Source organism: Triturus cristatus, chromosome 2_1 (genome assembly GCF_964204655.1).
Source record: "Triturus cristatus chromosome 2_1, aTriCri1.1, whole genome shotgun sequence".
Classification (NCBI taxonomy): domain Eukaryota; kingdom Metazoa; phylum Chordata; class Amphibia; order Caudata; family Salamandridae; genus Triturus; species Triturus cristatus.
This window is the reverse complement of record NC_140581.1, coordinates 224,911,932-224,933,942: the sequence shown is the minus strand read 5'-3', so window position 1 is coordinate 224,933,942 and position 22,011 is coordinate 224,911,932. Positions and strand designations below refer to the sequence as shown.

Below are 22,011 nucleotides of genomic sequence, written 5' to 3'. Positions count from 1 at the left end.
TGCCCCAAATTTCAACACTACTGACTGGACTGGGGTGACCCGGTCATGGCCAATGTAGTGGGGCTTCAGGTTTTGGTGGAAGTATGGTGGCACCTACTGGAAGTGACTGGAAGTAAACTGGCCCAGGCACATTACAACTTGGCTCATGCTGGCCTCAGGGGTGGCAAAGGGGAACATTGTGAGGAAGTGAGAGATTGCCACTCCCCCAAAGATTAGGGAGCATGACCTAGGTTGGTGCCAGCAGTAGGAGAACGTGGTTTATCAGAGTAGAGGGTGCCCCAAAAAATGGAAGAAGATTTGGAACCCATGGGAGAAATATAGGAATTAATTATGGAGGACCGGATAGGTGCTGGAATAGAAAGGGATAGGAAATCAGTGCTGCAGCGATAAGATACTGTAAGTTCTGTATGACTCTTACCTGCTCACTATTGCCAGATGGCATTCTGTCACTGTATTATTGCAATGGTGTACTAAGCAGTTGTTTTAATAAAAAGAATGTTTAACAAAAAGTTGGCTTTATTGAGTTAAATGGTCCTCATTTTTGTGCTATTACTATACATGCCATACTGTGGTATTTTATGCTGTGCGATAGCTGAATAAAATCAAGTTTTAAGAAAAAGTACTGATGTACAAACTTTTTTGAACATTTTCAATTTGCTTCAATCTTGTTTGCAACATTGTAACTACAAAAACCTTGCTTTATTTCTCAGTCAGTATTCGCTTGTGATAAATATTGTAGTTAATAATTGTCACTAATTTAAATTGTTAGCATCCATAATATAATCTACATATTGTTGTTGCAAATAAGTGATTTTAGTATAAAATGAGATCCAGTATTAGAACATGCCATGTGTACAGTATGGTGAATCCTATACTGCATTGATTTTTTTAGGTCTCGATAGCTTAGGCTGCGCGCATTCGCAGTCTCGCTGGCGAGATTTAATGATATGGGGATTTTTTAGTAAAGGGCGTTAAGCCCCGCCCCTCTTTTCCATTGGCTGGCGTCACCGTTTATGCTAAATGGTGGCCAGCCATTGGAAAAGAGCTGTTGGTGACGTATTTGCTCGGCTTTCTGAGCCGTCCCATTTGGACGGGCTCGTCTGCCTTCCTTTTGTCATGAAAGGTTTCTTATAAGAAACCTTTTAGCAGGCGAGGCCGTCCAAGTGGGACAGCAGAAAAAGCAAAACGAAAACGTCATGGGAGCGCTTGTTAGAATTTCCCCCTCACTTGCCTGCTCTAAAATGTTGCCACGTATGCATTTCATCCATGAACATCTCAGCCCCGCTCTGTATGTGTAGACTGCCGACTTGGTGCTGGAAACCAGGGTTCGAGCCTCGGGGTCGCGTCCACATCCTGTGATTCTGGGCAAATCACTTAATCTCCCCCTGCCTGAATATGTAATGTAAATCCGGTGCTCATGTACAGCGCTCCAATACCTTCGGATCGAGTTCGCGCCATATAAAAGATGCAAAACAAAAATATTGATTTCCCATGCACTGCAGCCCTCGGGTGTGAGTGGGGCTGCGGGGCCTCTCTGTTCGGCCGCGCTTCTAAGTCACCCGAGCCATGCTCAGTAAACAACGGAATCACAAGCAAAAGTGGAAACCGCATCAGGGCTAGGGAGGGGCGCTGAATGATGGTGGGAGGAGGAAGGGAACAGACAGAAGGGGGTGGGAAACGGCTGGAAAGTGCGATAAAGGGGCACGAAGACTCATGCCGAGAAATAGTGGCGAAGGAATGGGAGTTAGGAATGGGAAGAGAGGCACTGCCTCTCACGTTCACCATTCTTGCCTTTATCCCACCCACGCCCTGTCCCGCCTTCCCCTTCCCCTTTTCCTCTATTCCTCCCCTCCCACAGCCCCATTTCTCGGAGCTACCATTCCTAGCTCTCCCTACCTCGCGCGCTTCCTCCTCCCATTTGTCAGTCCGCCCAATCCTAATTTCCTTCTATTCCCCCCTCCCCTGCCTCTTCGCTAAACCCCTTGCTTTGCTTCCCTGTAGAACGGAATCGTTTGGCAGGTGCTTGTTTGTGCCCGAAGGAAGTCTGGTTTGCTGTGGGGTAAGGTGCAGAGAGGCTGTCCCCACACAACCTACTCCACAGCAGGCATTTCTGCTGGCAGCCCCACCGCTTTATCGCTGCCAAGGAGATTGGGTGCCAGTGGGTTGGTGAAGGGGAGGCAACGGGTGCAGAACTGGCCATGTTTGGTATTGTTTAGGACTGCAGCCATGCATAATGTGAGGCTCTGGGGTTCGTTGCACGGAGAGAGAGGAAACTCTGAATTCTCTCACGAGCCCCGCAGCCCTGTTGTGTCTAGAGAAGTTCCTTGCCAGGCAGAGATATCGGGAGTGGAGTGTTACGTAGCAGTCACTTTTGCTGATTTATTACAGATATGACTCCAGGTTTACTATTTATTTTGTAAGCATTTACATTTGTGATAAACCATTATTTTGCTTTTTCTAAACAATATGAAGCTTTAAGTAGTACATTTCTAAATTTGTTTCAGCAATAGAAGGTACACCTGCATTTAGGTGCTTCAAGGGTTTTAGTGCAAGAAAAAGCAAATGCGAAAAGGAGGAAAATTGAGTAAACGGCAAACAAGAAATGGGATAAGAGAGTAGAACAAAAAAGAAAATATGAAAAACAAAGAAGGAGAAACATTGAGGAAAGGAGAGTAGTGGAGAAAGAACGAGGAATGTACGGTAAGTGAATACAACAAGAAAACAAGACCGAAAGAATAACGTAGGAGAAACGAAGACATGGAAAGAAGATAAGGCTGAAAACAATTAGAAAAAGAATGAAAACGGGAAAAAAAACGAAGGTAAAAAAGCAGAAAGAAAGGGAGTGCAAAAAAGAAAGGCACTAGAGCTGGAGAGAAATCGGAATAGAGGAGAGGAAGGAAAAATAAATGGAAAAATGAGAAATACTGGAAGAACTCTGAGATTTACACGACCTCCCCCAGGCACTTACGGCCTTTCCAGATGGTGAGTCTATATATCATTACCAACACTCACCCCGGGCCTGAGGATGATGTTGGAAAGTGCAGCACTTACCATCAGCATCCCCAGGCTCACAATGGAAGTGCATCGGGTCAAGGTCTCCAGTATGTGTTCTTGACACAAAATTAGCTCAGGAGGCTGAGCATATGTTGCAGACGTGTGTAACTCCTCCGTTTCAACTTTATAATGTCAAGTCAGTCTTCCACACCACTTGACTTTTACAGTGAGCACCTTGAGCTTGATAATTAAAACATCCCTCTCAGCGTTTGTGTGCGCCTCTACTCAGTGTGACAGTGTCTGGTGTGTAGGCTAGTCTGCCAGACCCTAAGCGTCAGTGTTGCTGCGTGTGTGATCGCGTGCTTCGGTACACCCGTGTGCCTCTATGTATTAGTGTCTGTCTCACAGGGTGTGTTTCTCAGCGTGTGCATGCATGTGTGCCCGTTTGTAGTGCGGTTTCTATGTATGTCTGTGTGCGGGGGTCATTGTCATTTACAACGCCATTACTTCACGAAGGGAAAAAAAGCAATAACATTTTCAATGTCAATAGCTCAAAACCATGTCATTGCGAGACCTATTGCATTGTAAATGCTTGTTTATATAGTGAGACAGTTGCATAGAAGTTGATAGTCTGCAAATTCATTTTTCATGTAAAAATATCTGGAAACAAATAGCCTCTATAATTGTTTCACACCAAGTGACACAGGTTGTATTATAATGTGTGGTTTATGCTCTTTTGCTTAACATTATCACTGGTGTTTTCCTTAAGGCTTATTGTATCCTCTTGTGAATGGTGTCACATTTTGGCCTCAGTAGGTCTAGAAGAATCTGTAGAAACCATAGCATTACTTGTCTGTTTCCTTCTGCATAGATGATATTTTGTTCGCTATGGCCCACCTAGTTTCCATCCTGCTGAAAGTATTATTTCTAAAATGTAAATATTGTAAGCGAGTATTGAAGCAAGAATCTGTATTTTGTTATTCAAAGAACAGGTGACAAGCTCTACTAATGAGTATCTATGCCAGAGCGTCTCCAAAACCTCAATCTCTCAGTTCTGGATGGCAAAGGGGCATGTCTGTAGGTTAACAGACAATAGAAATGCAAGTGGCCTCCTATATTTAAGTAAAGTGCAGTTGCATGCATGTCACAACATGCACGACATCCATTCATCGTTGTGAAAGCAAGCTGAACCAGGAGAGTTATGGTTGAGATAGAGTAGAGGTATCAACCTGCATTTGGAACATAGTGGAAATGATCAGCATAAAGTGCCATTTTTAGTACAAACAATGACATTCAATGTAAGGTTCCCGCTCTAGAAAAGCTACCCGAGGAATGTGTTAGTAAAATGAATAAACTGCATGTTTTAATATGTTAATTTAGAGGTTGAACTGTATTTGGTGATAAGACACTTTTTGGTATGCATTTTTGGTCTCATTTAGACAGCTGTCCTTTGGGAACAGAATCATGGAAAATATATAGGAATACCTCAAAATGGTCTGTAAATCTTGAAGTGTGAATTGCAAAATGAAATCCCAAGGGGTATTGGTAGAGAATGACACTGTTTAGAGGATTTCTGAACAGCTCCATGGTACATTGTTACTGTTCCCACAGTTGCATGTGATGCAAAGTTAATAGATTTACGATTAACACCAATGACTAATATAACTCTTTGGACTGTTTTGTTTTTAGTGCTCTGCTTCAGAAAAGAATGGGGAACCAGCAATATCAAAATGAAGGGGATCAGGCAGAGAACAAACGTGCTCTTATCATCACCGGTTCTTGGTTGGTACGTAAAGCTCTGCATTTACTGGATAAGACCTTACAGTACAGTCGCATTGAATGCTGTATCTCCTTTTGCAATTTGTTCTTGGTCATAGGTTCCTGTGATGAATACCTGTTTGTGGGTAACAATGTTGATGCTAAACAGTGAACTTTATGTAGCTTTTGTTCGAATTGTTATATCAAAATCTTAAAAAAATTAGTTGTATCAAATATGAAATTATAGTGTTAAATATTATTCATCCAAACATCTGCAAGGGTGCATAGCTAAACCTTTTCAATTTTATTTAGGACTATTGTGATTGTTATGAAGGTAAATTTGATTTTCATTAAATGTATTTGTAAATTTGTTAAAATTATGAAGCACAATTATTTCTTATTGATACTTGATCTTTCTGCCTAATAGTCATTGCTGAAGAGTGGATGGGATTGGCTAGACTACATTGACCGATTTGGAAATAAACAAATTACGATGAGTAGCGCACCCCACAAATTCACAAAGTTGTGAAATATAGGGTCTTATTTTAGGTTTGACAGCCCAGCTGTCAAACCCCTATTGTGTTGGAGGCAGGACATCTGCCATACAGTCAGCAGCTAGAGCGGATCACAGTTCATAGGCATACCCGCTTCAGGAGTAAAATTGACTGTCAGCAAGTCCACTATGTCATGCTTTCATGGTAGGCTTGTTGTCATTCATGTAATTTACAAAGTGGGGGTCCTTAAAAAGAAATCAAATGCTGTGAGTTTTGTTCCTGTGCATATGAAACATTTGAAGAGTGACTGGGACAGCCATTGTTTCCACGCCTGTCCTAAATTGAAGTAACATGAATGGAAATGGTGCTGGTGGGGGTCTCCTTAAATTCGGGGATAATGGCCTTAATGTCCCTGACTGGCATTTCCATCGATGTCTCGTCTGCATATACAGTATTCCCAATAGTGAAACCGTTGGCTCCACCTTAGGAAACACTGCCCACCCTCATTTAATGCGGTGGGGGAAGATCAGTGCATGTAGGGACATCTGCATTTTGGGCAGATGTTCTGTTACTGGTACGCAGCCATCTCTTCCACAAAGATAATGCTGAAACCCTTTCTGGGCAGCTATGAACACCTTTTGTCGTGAATGTCAGAAGTATCAAGCAACTGGAAAACTAACGGTGTGCGCCTCACTAAACCGAGCTTCAGTAATATGATCATGTTTACTGAAGTTTAGAGACTGTATATGGTTGCAGCTCAAAATATATATATATATATATATATATCTATCACTTGTCCCAACATATATACACAGTAGTGGCCTTCTCCCTAAAAGGACTGTGCATTGTCAAATAATTATTACATTAACATTGTCAATTAAACGGCTGTGGAATACCAAAATGCTTATAGGCTGTTAGTGAGTCATTATGTCCTGGACAGTGTTCTAGTAGCACATTGCAGTATTAAGGCACATGCAATCCACATTTGTAACCAAGTTTCCTTAAAACATCTTTGCTACAAATTGTGACTAAGAAAAAAACTGACAAAACTAGACTGTTTTTGGCTTGTTTATTTAGTTTATGCTGATGAGACTAGACTATTTTTTTTTCTCAATGAGGACCGTGTAATTCTAGTTTTGCATCTGCCTTGATCAGTTGTATCTAACTTTCTATCAAATTACTCTTATATCCTTGCACTATCGCTAGTAGCTGTTCTGCTTGTAGTGGTTCCCACCGATCCCTTCTGTACTCTGTAGTAAAAATAACTTGAGCTCATGGGTGAGATGCCAAGATAAGACCCTCTCTAGGCAAGCGAAAACCTTTCGCCAAAATGGCCGAAGAGCCCTGCAGCCCTATACCATGTGAAAGAAGGTCTCTTCCTCGTCGCCGATTCAGAGATATAGGGGACTGTATAACTCCCATGCACCAGAGACAGGATCGTGTATTATAAGTTCTATGCACATATTTCAGTTGAATCAAACAGTATCGTGTCGCAATAGCTCTACCCCGGGAACTTGCTATAGCCTCCGTCCATTTGTCATCTGTGATGTCCGGGATATCTGCCTCCCACACCATATGCGTTGTTTAATGTTGTATGATTGTGTGTGACTAGGGTTTGATAGACTTGCCGGATTTTGTGTGCCGCCGGATCCTACATCAGCAGTCACCCTGCCAATGAGTGGAATTCCGGCAACCCCTCCAGAGGACGGATCACTGGGGTCAACGCATGCCTAAGCTGTAAATATCTGTAGAATTGGTTGCGGTGGAGGGGATACTCCGTTTGTAAAATAAAATCCTGTATTTGTAAAGCACAAACTACTAACCCTTACGGGTCTCAAGGCGCTGGGGGCCGTCGTGGAAATTAGGTGAGCTATTACCCTGAGTCACATGGTGCTGAGCTGATCCGGAGCCGTGGATCGAACCGTGACACCTGTGCTCCGAAGTCAGCTGCCCTGGCCGCTGAACCACACCTCTCCACGTTTGTGGCTATAGGAAGGTCTTCAGGACTGTTCCCTGCATTATGTCGCCCAGTGGACCACCCATACAAGGATAGATGTAAGGAAGACCAGCCCTTTGTTTTGTCTCGGATATGGGAGAGCAATGGATGGATATTGTGAGGCCAGGATATTCGCGGACTTGGTTGAACAATATGCCAAGTTATTGGAAACCCTCTGTGTCATGGGATAATTGAGCTGCCCATGTTCTACTCCCCTGGTCTCTGCAGACTGGGAACAACACTGACTTCGGTTGATTCGTGCCCAGACCCGATGTTTCCCAGAACACGCAGAGTAGTTTTAGGATTCTTGGGCCTGAGAATCCCGGATCTGTAAGGAAAAACAGCACATCATCTGCGTAGAGTGCAATTATGTCTGATGCCTCAATTGACCAGTTGAATCACCGCTCCAGGGGGATCTTGCCTCCCCATGTTGCCAGGGGTTCTATGGCCGAGGCAAATAACAGCGGGGAAAGTGGACAGTCCTGCCTTGTTCCCTGGCGAATTGAGTGCCCCAATCGTATGCCCGCCACTTGGACGGAGGTTGTGAGATTGGTATATGGAAGTTGTGTATATGAGTTGAAGCGCTCTCCGAAATTAAGCTCAGAGGTGCTGGAAGAGATAGTCCCAACTCTGGGAATCGAACGCTTTGTCGATATTGGCCAACAGGGCTGCTGGGCGTCCAAGCTCTGGGGTCTTCGCAATGGCACCAAAATTTCTGCATGACTCCAATCCAGGGGAGAATCCTCTGTTCCAGGGCTTCATGGAGTACATTTAAGAGATGTGTGCATAGGAGGGACATATGAGATCGTAGGAATTCACTATGGAACCCATTGTGACCCTGTGCGCAGCCTGGACGCCCGCCCGATAGGGTTGTACCGAGCTCTTCTATTTAATTGGTGCATCTAGCTGGTCTCGGATATGGTCTGGTAGGGCTTTGGGTGGAATATCCCTTAATAATTCTCCTATTTGTTCTGTTGAGATGCACTCCTTTTTAGCGTATAGGGACGGGGGTAGAACACAGGTTACCCTCCGTGTTCTACAGCACGTGCACTGGTGTTTTTCCTAGTTGTACGAGATCGTCGCACCCCCTCCGTTGACCATGAAGCACATTGTTGCTATTTACTAAGTATGTAATGTCCTTTTTCTTTGTTAAGTGTATGTTTGTGTATATGTTATGTTGGACATGTTAATAATTTTTATTCACTGATTTTAGCACAACGCCGGCATGGAGTGAATAATTACATTTCTCTTCATTTTTTAACCACACAGAGGCACATCAGAAAAGAGTGCGCGAACACTTGGGTGTAGAGTGCTCACAATTAATATTGACAATAGTACTTACGATGAGATATCTTTCCCGTTAACTTTTGTTTTATATCCTACAGATGAATTGCGGACGTACATTACGTATGTATCCCATAACGCATGCCTTATAGTTGCGGCATCACACTTATTGCACCTTATTTAGGCTAACTAGGAGTGGCAAGTTTCTCGGCACTGGGCTGGTCCCAGTGCAGTCCTGATGAAGAGCTGGGGAAGCTCGAAACTAGTTGACCAGATCATATGCTAGGCACACCTTTCCATTATAGTGAGGTTCTCTAGCATATAACCCCGTTTTAATTTTTCAGCTTAGAGCATCAATAAAGTTTATTTTTGGCCCATTAGCTGATCATTTTAAATCAACCCACTCCACCACTTCCTTCACTTGCACTACACATACCCTATTTTTTCAGTGCTCCTACGTAATCTCGCAAGTTGTAGCATGCCTCAGTCCGTAGAGGACTGGGAGGACCCCTATGATGAAGCATGTCACCGTGGGGAAACCCTGGTGAGTGAGGGGACTCAAGAAAGAGATAATTTCTTCCTTTCTTTTCATTTGGTGTTCCTCAGGATCAAGTTTGGTTTCCGACACCACCTTCTTTACCCTGGTCAGGTTCTTTTTACTTGACGTGTTCAAGTTTTTTTGTTTCGAGATATACCAGTGGAGGGTGAACCTGACCTTTAACCTCTTCTTCCCCCTTTTTTTGAAATCATAATTTACAGCGTGCAGCTGTGGGAAACCCTGTCCCTTCCTTTATAAACCACTGTGACTTTTTCTTTACACATTCAACATCCCCTGTAAAACATCACAATGACCGAAGTAACAGGCCTTACTCACAAGATGAGGTAGACCGGATCATAGCATCCATGCTTCCCCTGGCTGGGACCAGTACCAGGGACTCCAACGAAGCCAGCCAATGTTGGGATGAGCTGACAGAACTAAAACGCGAACAAATAAAAACCTTGATACATGGGATCATGATGACGGAATACGTAAGAGCTAACATAGCCCCACGTGGCCTCATTGTCAAAAATGAACCCTTCATTTTTCAAAATGACAAACTCTTCAAAAAGGATTGGTCGCTTATTTCATGGCATTGCACCAGGGATTGGCTGGTGTTAATCATAAAAACTGCAGCACGCCTCTCTGAAGAAATGAAAATCAACATTCATGATCTGGAAATACGCCTTAAAACATATCAAAGTACCGCTGAATTGAAGAAGAGACTTGAAGAACTTAATAAGACCATGACCAAGTTTGAAATAAGTCTAAAAGACACGAAATACGTAAAATTACGCAAAGACCAGCAAAATTTCTCTCTGGAAAAAGTGTATCCATACACGAGAGATGACTACGTTCCCACGAATCGTAATCCAGGTTACAATACGGACAGTGAGGACTCGGATACCGGTTCTGATTTCTCAGACTCTGGTAGGAATTATAACTCAACCAATAGAAATAGACGATCCAGAGGGGGGCGTCAGAGAGGTAGAGGCGGCCCAAGATTCGGCTGGTCTCCTTACCAAAACATGCCACCATACGCGCCACCTCCACAGTTTTTCTATGGACCACCCCCTTTTCACCAACCTTTCCCACCTCAACCATACCCCTATTGGGATGGCCCACAGAATCAGGGACCAAATCAGTCTTTTTTAGGAAAAGGAAAGACTCCACCAAGAGGAAAAACCAGACAAAACCAACAAGTACAATGGGCCCAACCACTAGAGACAACGAGGAGCCATACATGGAGTATGGGACCACCGAACATGCCCTCAACGAGTTACAACCAAGCTTAGTAGTCAACCTATCTAGAGTAACCATCACACCCATACAAAAATTGTTTTGGAAAAGGGATTGGGCTTTGTCCCCACAGCATCATTGGATAAATTCAAGCTAATTTGCGAATTGAAAGAGTTTATTCGAAAGATTAAACTGGAAATCTTCAAAGACAAAGAGCCCAGCGTTAACATTTCTACCGACACGGGTCTGCATAAGAAATCTAACTTTACCCCTCCACCACATAACCTCCCGATTGAGCTACTAGCTTTTGAGAAAGCAGTTATGAAAGAGGTCACTGAAATAGACCCCAGAACTATTAAAGTTTTCCACAATACCAGCAAGGTCGAATTAGAAGCTATTCACCAACTATCAAACAACAAGGATCTCACTATAAAGCCAGCCGACAAAGGTGGAGCTATCGTTTTACAAAATACAACTGATTACCAGCAAGAATGCCTACGCCTGCTGGGTGATGAACGGAACTACCTAGCAATACAGCTGAATCCTACTGAACGCCTACGAATAGAGATCGTGAGCCTAGTGGAGGAATCTTTGACTAATAACTGGATCAGCAAAAAAGAAGCAGATTTCCTAGAAAACAAAGGACCCATAATACCCTATTTTTATACGATTCCAAAAATACATAAATCAATGGATAAACCCCCTGGGAGACCCATAGTATCGGGAATCGGCTCTATTTTGGAACCCTTATCCAAATTTGCGGATGCCTTCTTAAGACCTCTGGTCCAGGCTACCGAAACCTACCTACAAGACACTAAAGCCGTCCTTTGTCTTATCCAGGACCTTGAATTCAATCCTGAAACCAGCATTTTGATTAGTTTAGATGTAGAGAGCCTTTATACTAGTCTCCCACACAAAGATACCTTAGATATCCTGGAGGAGGTACTTTTTCAAAATAATTGGGGTTACCATACACCCAGACATGTGGTCCTGGAGTGTTGTCGTCTAGCTTTGACTGAAAACTTTTTTCAGTTTAACGATTCCCTGTACAAACAAACCCACGGTACCAGCATGGGAAGCACATTTGTGCCTAGTATAGCAGGGTTATACGTACATCATTTGGAGAAACAGAACATTCTCCACCATCACAACCCACACATCAGACATATAAAACGGTACATAGACGATGTGTTGTTGATCTGGGAAGGGAATGAACATGAAGCTGAAACTTTCCTCGTCTGGCTCAACCAACAAGACCCTTTCTTGAAATTCACTTTCACGATGAGCAGATCCAGTATGGTCTTTTTAGACCTCAACATTTCAGCACATCATGGACATCTCATCAAGACCACACATTTCAAACCTACAGCAAGGAATTGCTTACTGGTATATGATAGTTTCCATCCCCGCAGCCTGAAAGACAACCTTCCGTTTGGCCAATTTTTGCGCCTTAGACGGAACTGTACCACAAGACAAGACTATAACATCCAAGCAAAGGACCTGTCACAGAAACTGATACGGCGTCAATACCCACAGCAACTTGTGTCCAGAGCCAGTAAAAAAGCTTTAAACAATAACAGGGAGGCTCTCCTGGAAGATAAACCTGTGGCAGTACAAAATGAACCGCAAAGACAAATCTGTATTACCACGTATAACATTGCATCTAACATGGTCCGCAAAATAGTCAAAAAACACTGGCGCATCCTAAACAGTGGAGGCTTGGGCCTACAGAAACCCATGTTTAGCCATCGTAAAGCTAAAAATTTGAGGGACTATCTGGTTCACACACGTCCCATCTCGACAAAAACCATAAGTCCCCAATGGTTGCTCCATCCCCTACCTGAGGGACATTTCCCATGTGGTAATTGCAGTGTATGCCACCTCACCAAGGTGACCAAAACGATTACCTGCAATAATGGAATGATATGGAAACTTCGATCCTTCACGAACTGCAATACAACTGGGGTGGTTTACCTGATCACCTGCATTTGTAACCTTCATTATGTGGGGATGACCACAAGGAAGGTAAACACCAGAATGATTGAACATCGTAGTAACTTTAGGTGTAAACACGACAACACCAAAATGACCACTCATTTTCTGGAAAAACTACATACACCAAATGATTTCAACTGGGTCATTTTGGAGCATGTGGACAGCAACCCAAACATGGAAAGACAACTGCATGAAAAAGAACAACGTTGGGTTTTTAAACTACGTTCAGACAATAAAGGTCTCAATGATGATATACCATGGAGCCATTTCTCATGAACACCCCTCTATTTCCATCTTTGAAGTTTGGCTGATATACTTCACGCAGCCACCCATTGTACACATGATATTCTGCAGAAATAGACATCCATTTTCGTTCCACATCCTTTGCATCCCTTTTACGACCAAGACCACCTCTGGAGTATCTCCCCATTAGGTCAGCGATGCGTAATAGTCTGTCTGGTCAATAAAGTTTTTGTAAATACAATTTCCTTCTCTCTGAGAGTAAATAAAAATGCCCGCCCCCATAATAATTCCTGTTTTTGGGCTAGTTTCGTGGTTACATAGCGCTTAATATAATATTTTTCAGACCGCGCTAGTCTGTCCCTGTTTTCCTTATAATCAATTTAATTTAATTTCAGGTTACTTGGGTTATCTTTTTATTTTTTTATCCCAATCCAAGATGGCTGGTCGGTTTAGTTTTTGTAAATATAACTTCCTTCTCACTGAAAGTTAAAAAGGCCCGCCCCTACAATAACTCTTGTTTCTGGGCTAGTCTCGTGGCTACGTAGCGCTTAATATTTTTCAGACCGCGCTAGTCTGCACCTGTATTCCTTGCATTTAACCCCTTGAGTGCCCCGCCCTTTCCATGCCCTGTGCCGGGCGTTTCATTAGCGGGCGGGGCTCATGACGAGATAGTCTCGTCATGGGCACAGCGCAACCGCGGCCCATGACGAGACCATCTCGTCATGGGCACTCAAGGGGTTAATTTAATTCATTTTTTTACCTTGGGTTATCTTTTTATCCCAATCGAACATGGCGGCTCGAATCAAGGACCGGCACCGGAAGCCCTTTCTCACTTTCTACCCATTCCTAACATTGATAACCAGCCCCGCTTCGTGGACACGCCAGAATGCGGTCCGTGAGGTTTGGTTCCCAATAGGTAGTAACGAGTGTGGCTTTCGACGTACAAGTAAGTGCTTCCTAAACGATAGGATCCCTATAGCCACACACTACGAGGAGATCATTTTCTCTCGTTCTTCCTCCCCGTAGGGCGAACCTTCACTACGGAGTACGCCATTGTCCTCACGATCTCATTTACGTTTCTTTTCCTAGTTGTACGAGATCGTCGCACCCCCTCCGTTGACCATGAAGCACATTGTTGCTATTTACTAAGTATGTAATGTCCTTTTTCTTTGTTAAGTGTATGTTTGTGTATATGTTATGTTGGACATGTTAATAATTTTTATTCACTGATTTTAGCACAACGCCGGCATGGAGTGAATAATTACATTTCTCTTCATTTTTTAACCACACAGAGGCACATCAGAAAAGAGTGCGCGAACACTTGGGTGTAGAGTGCTCACAATTAATATTGACAATAGTACTTACGATGAGATATCTTTCCCGTTAACTTTTGTTTTATATCCTACAGATGAATTGCGGACGTACATTACGTATGTATCCCATAACGCATGCCTTATAGTTGCGGCATCACACTTGTTTCTCGGCACTGGGCTGGTCCCAGTGCAGTCCTGATGAAGAGCTGGGGAAGCTCGAAACTAGTTGACCAGATCATATGCTAGGCACACCTTTCAATTATAGTGAGGTTCTCTAGCATATCACCCCGTTTTAATTTTACAGCTTAGAGCATCAAAGTTTATTTTTGGCCCATTAGCTGATCATTTTAAATCATCCCACTCCACCACTTCCTTCACTTGCACTACACATACCCTATTTTTTCAGTGCTCCTACGTAATCTCGCAAGTTGTAGCACGCCTCATTCCGTAGAGGACTGGGAGGATCCCTATGATGAAGCATGTCACCGTGGGGAAACCCTGGTGAGTGAGGGGACTCAAGAAAGAGATAATTTCTTCCTTTCTTTTCATTTGGTGTTCCTCAGGATCAAGTTTGGTTTCTGACACCACCTTCTTTACCCTGGTCAGGTTCTTTTTACTTGACGTGTTCAAGTTTTTTTGTTTCGAGATATACCAGTGGAGGGTGAACCTGACCTTTAACCTCTTCTTCCCCCTTTTTTTGAAATCACTGGTGTAGGTGACCATGCCACTGACAGAGGCGGTGAAGCATCTTGCTCAATTTGTCCCCCATTGATGAATTCTGGATTGGGACGCCAACCAGATGTTGTGGCCTTCATCAGTCAGCAACTGATGCAGTTGGGCGAGAAGAAGGTAGCGTTTGGCTTCGGGGTCCCTGCACTCCCTTACCTTGGTCTCCAGGTCACGCTGGCGATTCTCTCAGTCTGTCTGTGTGAGGTTGCGATGCTTTTCCCCTGTGCCATAACTAATATCAATCCCTTAAATTGTGGGCGTGAGGGCTTTCCACAGAGTGGTGCGTGTGGGGGCTGATGTGACATTTGATTCTAAATATTTTGTAATTTCCTGCCAGATAGTGGTTTGATATGTTGGGTCGCGCATGTGCCAGGGTGACATGCGCCATCTGAAGGGGGGGGGGGGTTTGTGGGGATCTATACGTAGCTTTAAAGTGACAGGGGAATGATCTGAGAGACCACGAGGCAGGCTAGAGATGGATGATGCCCTCTGAATATATATCAGAGGGAGAAACAGGTAGTCTGATCTGGAAAGGCGATCGTGAGGCCTAAGTCTGTAGGGTGATACACTCGCCATGTGTCTGACCATATGATGTAGTTTGGAATCTCCAGTTTGAGGACCTGGGCCTGTCTCCCGCCACCAGTCAATAGGCACCATAGTATCGTCCCAGTCGCCCCCCCCCCCCCCATCACAGATATGCCTCCCGGGTGTTCCCCCCCATAAAGGCGCGTAACCATGTCCACAAAAGCTTGTCCCGGAGGGGGTGGGTCATAGAAGCTGCCCAGCGTCAGTGTTTTCCCGTATAATGTACCAGTTACAATAGTGTAGCGCCCACCGGAATCGGACCATGTTTTGGACACCCTGTAGGGAACCGTACGGTGTATAAGATTGGCTGTTCCACGGACAAAACCAGAGTGATATACCTGATCGTAGCCGTAACTGGCAAGGCATGGATCTTTATTGCTCCTCATATGTGTTTTCTGTAGAAGTAGAACATCTACTTCAAGACGTTTGGCCAGTCTCAAGATAGCACCCCCTTTGATTTTATCCAGGACCCCACGGACATTCCAAGTCAGGATGTTAAGTCCAACCATAGGAGTGTTAGTGGCGTGCGCAGCCATCTGTGTCAGGGGGAATGCCAGAAGCGAGGCTAATGTGGAGGAACGACTATATGTATACCTGTGCCTGAACTGTGCAAACATTTGTATAAGAGAACCTGTTATCTTTGCCCCCTACCCCAATACTTCCTCAAACCTGAAGTATCTGTCGCAGCAGTAAGACTCCCGGGGCCCCAAACGTGGACCCGGTTTAGTTTGCGTCAATGGTTCCCCAACTTCCCAATGTCCTCATCAATGATTAAGGGTGTGGTGGAGGTGTTAATCCTAGTCTCCAAGCCTGGTGGTGATCCATGGGCGGACCATATACTCTGAACGAGTGAATGTCAGTATCTGTAAAACATAGCGGGGTGTCAACCAGGTTTTCCCAGTGGTCAGGACTCCTCACCTTGTGCCTGAGATGGCCAATTGGATCATGATCTGTCATTTCTTGGAGGTGAACTTTTTCGGACGCGTTCGTTGGTTGCCTTGTGAGGAGTTGGATTCCCAGGGAGGTTGAGCGTGTTGCTTGAGATGACCAGCCTTGTCTGTCCAAGCAAAAATCACCTCAGGAGTATCAAAGAACAGCGATTAGGACTTCTAAATGACTAGCATGTGGGTCGGGTATAGTAACATTTACTGGATGTTAAGCACTTGGAGCTCGCGCTTGGTTGCGATAAAGGACTGGCGTTCCTGCAGGACCAGTCTAGTATAGTTTGGGAAAAGCGTGATGGTGTGAGAGTTATAGACTAGTTTCTTTAGACCCCCTGGGGAACTCAAGGATGGTGTCCCGGAAGCCAGTTCTTGCGCCATCACTAAGTTTGTTGACCTTTTGTTGTAGAGTTGCAACGGTATCTTCCACATCCAATACCATGGTCTCCGCTTCAGTTATTCTGTCAACGGCTTTCCTGAGGTCTTGTCCTAAAAATTATACTTCTGAGCCCACCGCACTGATCTTTGCATCCAGTGTATCACGGGCCTGGGTGATATCGGCTAGCAGGTCTGCATTGTCCAGAATGGGGCCCCCGCTCTCAGCACTGACTGCACCGCCAGGGGTGGTGATAAATTCATCTAAGGTGCTCTGCTTTGTTTTGGGGCTGGGGGCTTATCATTTATCATGATGATTAGAAGGGGGCTAGGTGTTGCCATTCCCTGCGCGCACCACGAGCAGGTCCCCCGACGGGTCCAGTCACCGCTCCGGTAAACGTGAGGAGTATGTCTGGGCAAGCTACTACGGGCCGGGCCTCACGGAACCAGCCCATCCCAGGCCGCAAGCTGCACCGGGCCTAGCCCGATCGCCTCTGCAACCCAGGGACGGACCGCAGAGCAGGTCTCCTACTGGGGCCTCACTTGCTGGATCCCCAGCTCACAGAGCCCACCCACATGCCCTCCTGTAAATGTAGACTCCGGTGCTGCCAGTCGCTCTGTTATGCGTTCGGGAGACAGACGGGCCTAGGGTCCTCAGATATCCCCCTGCCCAGCAAGGTTCCAAGTGTCTCTGCCGCCAAAGCCCAGGCCGGGATTCAGCCCCCGGGCTCCTCCCGTACCTCAGGAGGAGCAGGGTTCAACAGTGCACCCAAAAGTTGTAGAAATTAGCGCCGCACTGCGGGCCTACCTCACTGCAGTCGGGTCAACACAACAAGGAGGCAATGGGCCCCACTCGGGGACTCGAGGGTAGGGGTCTGTGGTCCAAAGATGTAGGCAAAGTGGGCCATGGGAGGTTAAGGGTGGCGTGTCCGCTTCACTCCCAGGCTAAAATCCGTCTGCAAGCGTCCCTACAGATACAGAGGGGGCAGGCCCTGGCACCGCGAGCCCTCCCCACCATGGCCAAGCCAATGCCCGATTAGGGGAGATTGGCCCTCCACCTTGGGCTCCAGTGGGTGGAGGGCTGGGGCCAGTGAGGTAAGGCAGGATCTGCCGACGATCACGCAGCTTTCGTTGGCTGCTGCTTGGCCCAGCTCCATTTATGACAGCCCGCAGCGCCCGGACGACGCCATTCCAGGTTGTGCATGCTCCGCACCACTGCTCCACTCGCGGCCTCATCACAGGAGACCCGGCTGTGCAGCCCAGTGCTCAGCCTCCGCTCAGGCCAGGTCCCGATGGGCTTGCGCCCATTGGGCAGCCGCGAGGTAATGTAGGCCCGCCGTCCAAACTGCTGGCCCACGAGTTCGGGCCGGGAGGTGCTGTGGCTCTGTGCACTGCCTCCCTAGCACCAATTCGTGGGTCAGGGGTGTCTGCTGGATCTGCTGGTCTGTGGTCTGCCCGATGGGGGTTAAAGGCGGATTTTGGGCTTGATGGGACAGAGCTCATCAGACCACCGCCCTGAATGCTATCCAAGCCACGCCCTAAACACATGTAATTTGAAGCCTTCTTTAATGGTAAAGTTGGATTTTAAATCCCATTTCTAAAAATGCCTTTGTGAGAAGTTGGCCTGGCATATGCTGTCCACTAGTTATAGGGGACAGCTTGCACCAGTCCAATTCGACTCTTCAGGTGATAGGTTAAAAGACCACCTTTAAAGAAAGCTATCCTAGTGGTAGCTGTGGAGAGCAGCCTTCAGGCTAAGTCTTGAAGGAGTGTTAAGCTCATTGTTTTACCATGGATAACCTCTTGAATGACCAAATGAGAGTAGTCCACACAGGTATATATTAAAATATATGTATTTATTCTAAGAACAAATCCCACTAGTCTCTTTATGAGGCTGGAGGTAAAGATACAATTCAATAAAGCATTAATAGTTACAATAAATAGCACTGGAATCATAGGGCCCCGGGGGGGGGGGACCAAACCATATTAAAGTGGTAAAAGAACCAAGACAATTCTGCAGACAGTGCCTAGGGCACTTAGGGTCGCTGGCCCCTTACGAAACCACCCAAGGTAGTGAGGAAGGGGACCCACGGGAGGCGTGTGCAGTGGTGAAATTACAGTCGGGATCACTGTTAAACCCTATGGGAAATGTCGCGGTTGGAAAGTGCAAGAATCTAGACACTTCTAGCAGGAGTTCAAGTTCAGGAGTTTAAAATTAAGCTCTTGGAGGGCCCACACCCACGATAGTACCGAGGTACCACTGTTACCTGCCCCAGGGAAGCCGGGTGCATAGGTAGTTTTCGGTGTCGGGTCGCGATCTCGTTTTCAATGGAAAAACGTGAAGAACTGCTGCTGGCAAGAAGCGTTGTCGATGTCGTGCAGATTGAAGATGTAGATCTTGAAGGAAAGGACCTGAAAGCAGAGTCTGGGTCACTAGCCAGTGTTCAGGGAGCTCAGGAGAAAGAGCCCTTCAATGTCAGGTGCTTCCAGGTTGAAGACGAGTAGCTTGGATCAACAGCCACGGGGTCCAGGAGGTGTCCAGGAAGGCCAGCTTCTGGAGGGCGACTGTCCCACAAAGGATGAGGGTCGCTGCGGTGTTAGTGTCCGGATTGGATCCACTAAGCCTTGGCAACCGCAACCCACGCAAGAATCAAGAAACGGCTACTGGTGCAGACCCACCAGGTCTGAGCGAGGTCTCCAGTGAGGAGACTGTAGAGCAGGCCTGGAGCAGGGGAACTCTTTAAAGTGAAGATTGACCTCCGCCATGGCCCACCAGTCGAGACAAGGGACCGCGGGAGGCAGCAATTTGGAGTGCGTAAAGATGCACCCACAGGTTGCCGGAGCGGGCTAGGGCGTCTATCTTTGGCACAGGTGATGCTGAGAGGTTGGCTCAATGATGGGCCAAAACACAACTTCCCCACTCATCGGGTTTGTGTGCTGTGCAAGAGGTGGCCGGTGTCCTGGGATATTGAGTATCTCGGCACCCACGGGGTCCACGGTGCTCAGCCTCGCTGTGCACACTCACTGGCCTCTGGGATGCTTGGGAACCCACCTCAGGGTAGGCAGAAGTCTTCGATGTCCGTAGGAGCAGCGGAGTTCCAACCGGTCACTTGCAGTGTTTCAGGTGCCTGCCAAGCAGGGGGGTAACTCCTTTACCCCAAGGTAGATTTCTTCATTCAGATGTGCGGCAGCTCGTCGAAGTTTCAAGTCTGTGAAGTCCAAGATTAATCTGAGGCTCTGGGGACCCTGCACCCACCTTTATCCAGAGATTATGGGAGTGTCTGAATCAGAGCCCACCAATGAGTGTTCCGGCGGGAAAGGGTGGCTACACCCTCTCCCCTTTGTGTGTTTTCCTGCCTGGGCAGGGGACAGGATGCCCCTGAACCGGTTCGAGGCGGTGTATGCAGAAGTAGGCACTGGAGAAGCCTACGTGCATGTCTGAAAGACATCCTATGGTGCACCCACCCAGTTCCAATCCACATAGTCTGTCTGGGGAGGTGGGGACACCTCCCTGCAACCAGATCCCTCTTGTCCAGCTGCCGTGGCTGGAGTTCTGCCCAGCAACAGGCAGCCAGAGTCGTGTGGGTGGCGGGTAGCATCCATTTTGTACTACATGTGCTCTTTTAAATTGGTGTCTAAAATCTGCCGCTTTTACCATATCACCCCTCTAGCAGGGGGGAATCATGCCCTCACTCCCATGGCTGGATTGGGGGTATGATTCCACGATCTTTGACACCAAACATGACATGGTTCTGTGCAGCCACTCTCAAGTTATCACGCTATCACAATTACTTATAATGCGGTTAAGAGTATATGGTTTGGCTGCACTACAAACAACCTCACAATAGTTTTAACGAAAGTTGCAGAGGGGCCCTACTCAGGTAGGGGTTCCTCCTCACACATATCTCAGCACCCGGCCTTGTAGGATTAGCAAGGCCTGCCTTAGGGGTGACCTATGTGGATAAATGTGTTGTAATTAAGTGGGATACAGGATACCTATATCCCTGCAAGGGGTGCAAGCACCACCTTACCCAGACTACAGTAGTGGTCTGGTGGTGTCAGTTTGTATGGCTGTCCCAGAGGTGGCACAATAAGTGCTTCAGCCCCTGGTAGTCCGCTGAGGGACCCATGCCCTGGGTACCTAGGGTACCATCTACAAGGGCCTCATAGGGTGTCCTCAGTATCCAATTGGTATGTACCTAGGGTACTCGCATCGGTTTAGAGAGGAAGCAGATAGGCTGGGGTCCTGGATAGCAGGGCCACAGCCTGGCTAGAGTCAGAAAACAGTCAAAACATCAGCATAAAGTTGGGGGCAACTTTGCAGTCGATGCCACTCTCCTACAGCCTTTTTATTAAGTTGGCATTTTCTTGTCCCAACGACTCGGGGCCTGTAACCTGGGTCATATGATTAGGTATAACTGACAGTTGGTATTTGTGTATTGCTCTCAGACAGCGAGACAAAGGGAATAGTAGCTGGTTGGATGGGCCACCTCTGACATGATGAGTGGAAGGAGCTGTCACTTACCACACTTGCACTTTACAAAGGCTATGCCCAGCACACTTGCAAAGAATTTTGACTCTATTCCTTTGTGACCCCAGACAAGAAAGGCAGGAAATTCCAAACCACTCTGGGGATGAAAATCTCCAGCATCTTCTCCTACTTTAGAGTGGGCTCCAGGTATACATAACTGACCCTCAGACCCAACTCTTCAGTACGCCTCAGGATCTGTGGAAGACTTGAAAGGACTGCTGTGCTACTCTGCAAGGAGAACTGCTACTCTGTTGCCTGAGGGAAAGCAATGGGCCTGCATCTTCATCAAAGTACCACCAAAGTGACTCCAAGGGATTGTTGGCTGATCAGGGATAGAAAAGGCTCTAACCATCTTAAACCCAGCGCCTGGCCTCTACTTGCTGTGCGTTCTACCCCCTAGCCCCCCTTGGGTTTGCCACCCCAGTCCTGGACCCTTGGAAATGGGATTGAAGGTGCTCTGCCAGCCCAGCTGTGGTCCTGTGAGCAGAACTGAAGCAGCGTGACGCATCTCTTTGCAGCCGCTTCGGAACCGCCGCAGCACAATGCATCCACAATGCAGGACCTTGCATCCCAGCAGGATGGTTCCTTGGAACTGGTGCTGCATGATGCATCCTGGACTCAGCCCTTCACATCGCAGGCCCCTCATCGACAGCATCCTCAATGATGACGCAAGACTACGCATCGCAGCCCTACAGCTTCTTTTCAACCACTGGTGCGTAACATTTGTTTGACGCAGAACTTGGCACTGAAAATCCCTTATCGACGACATCCTCGACTACGCATCACAGCTCCTTGGACCTGCCACTGGACAACACATCCCCAACATGGGATCACGCAATGCTCCGCAAACCAGGATTTAAGGTACTTTATTCAGCGAGTCTAGATTGGTCCCTGTATCTGGCATATGCCCCATTATGGTCGGCCTGAACTTGTGATTTTTTTTACCCTTATGGTGCGCTTTGTGCTTCTAGGTACTATTTTGACTTGCATCTTTAA

The 22,011-nt window shown here is 46.5% G+C and overlaps 1 protein-coding gene across 2 annotated transcripts in view; it reads left to right on the top strand.

The window, feature by feature from the left end:
• The window catches only part of ATP8B1 (ATPase phospholipid transporting 8B1), a 546,944-nt gene that overhangs the window by 421,829 nt on the left and 103,104 nt on the right, over positions 1 to 22,011 (top strand). For both annotated transcript variants that reach the window (XM_085630200.1, XM_085630201.1), the window contains exon 21: positions 4,684 to 4,780. In XM_085630200.1, coding sequence (XP_085486326.1) covers positions 4,684 to 4,780 — 97 coding nt within the window. The remainder of the gene's footprint in view (positions 1 to 4,683; positions 4,781 to 22,011) is intronic.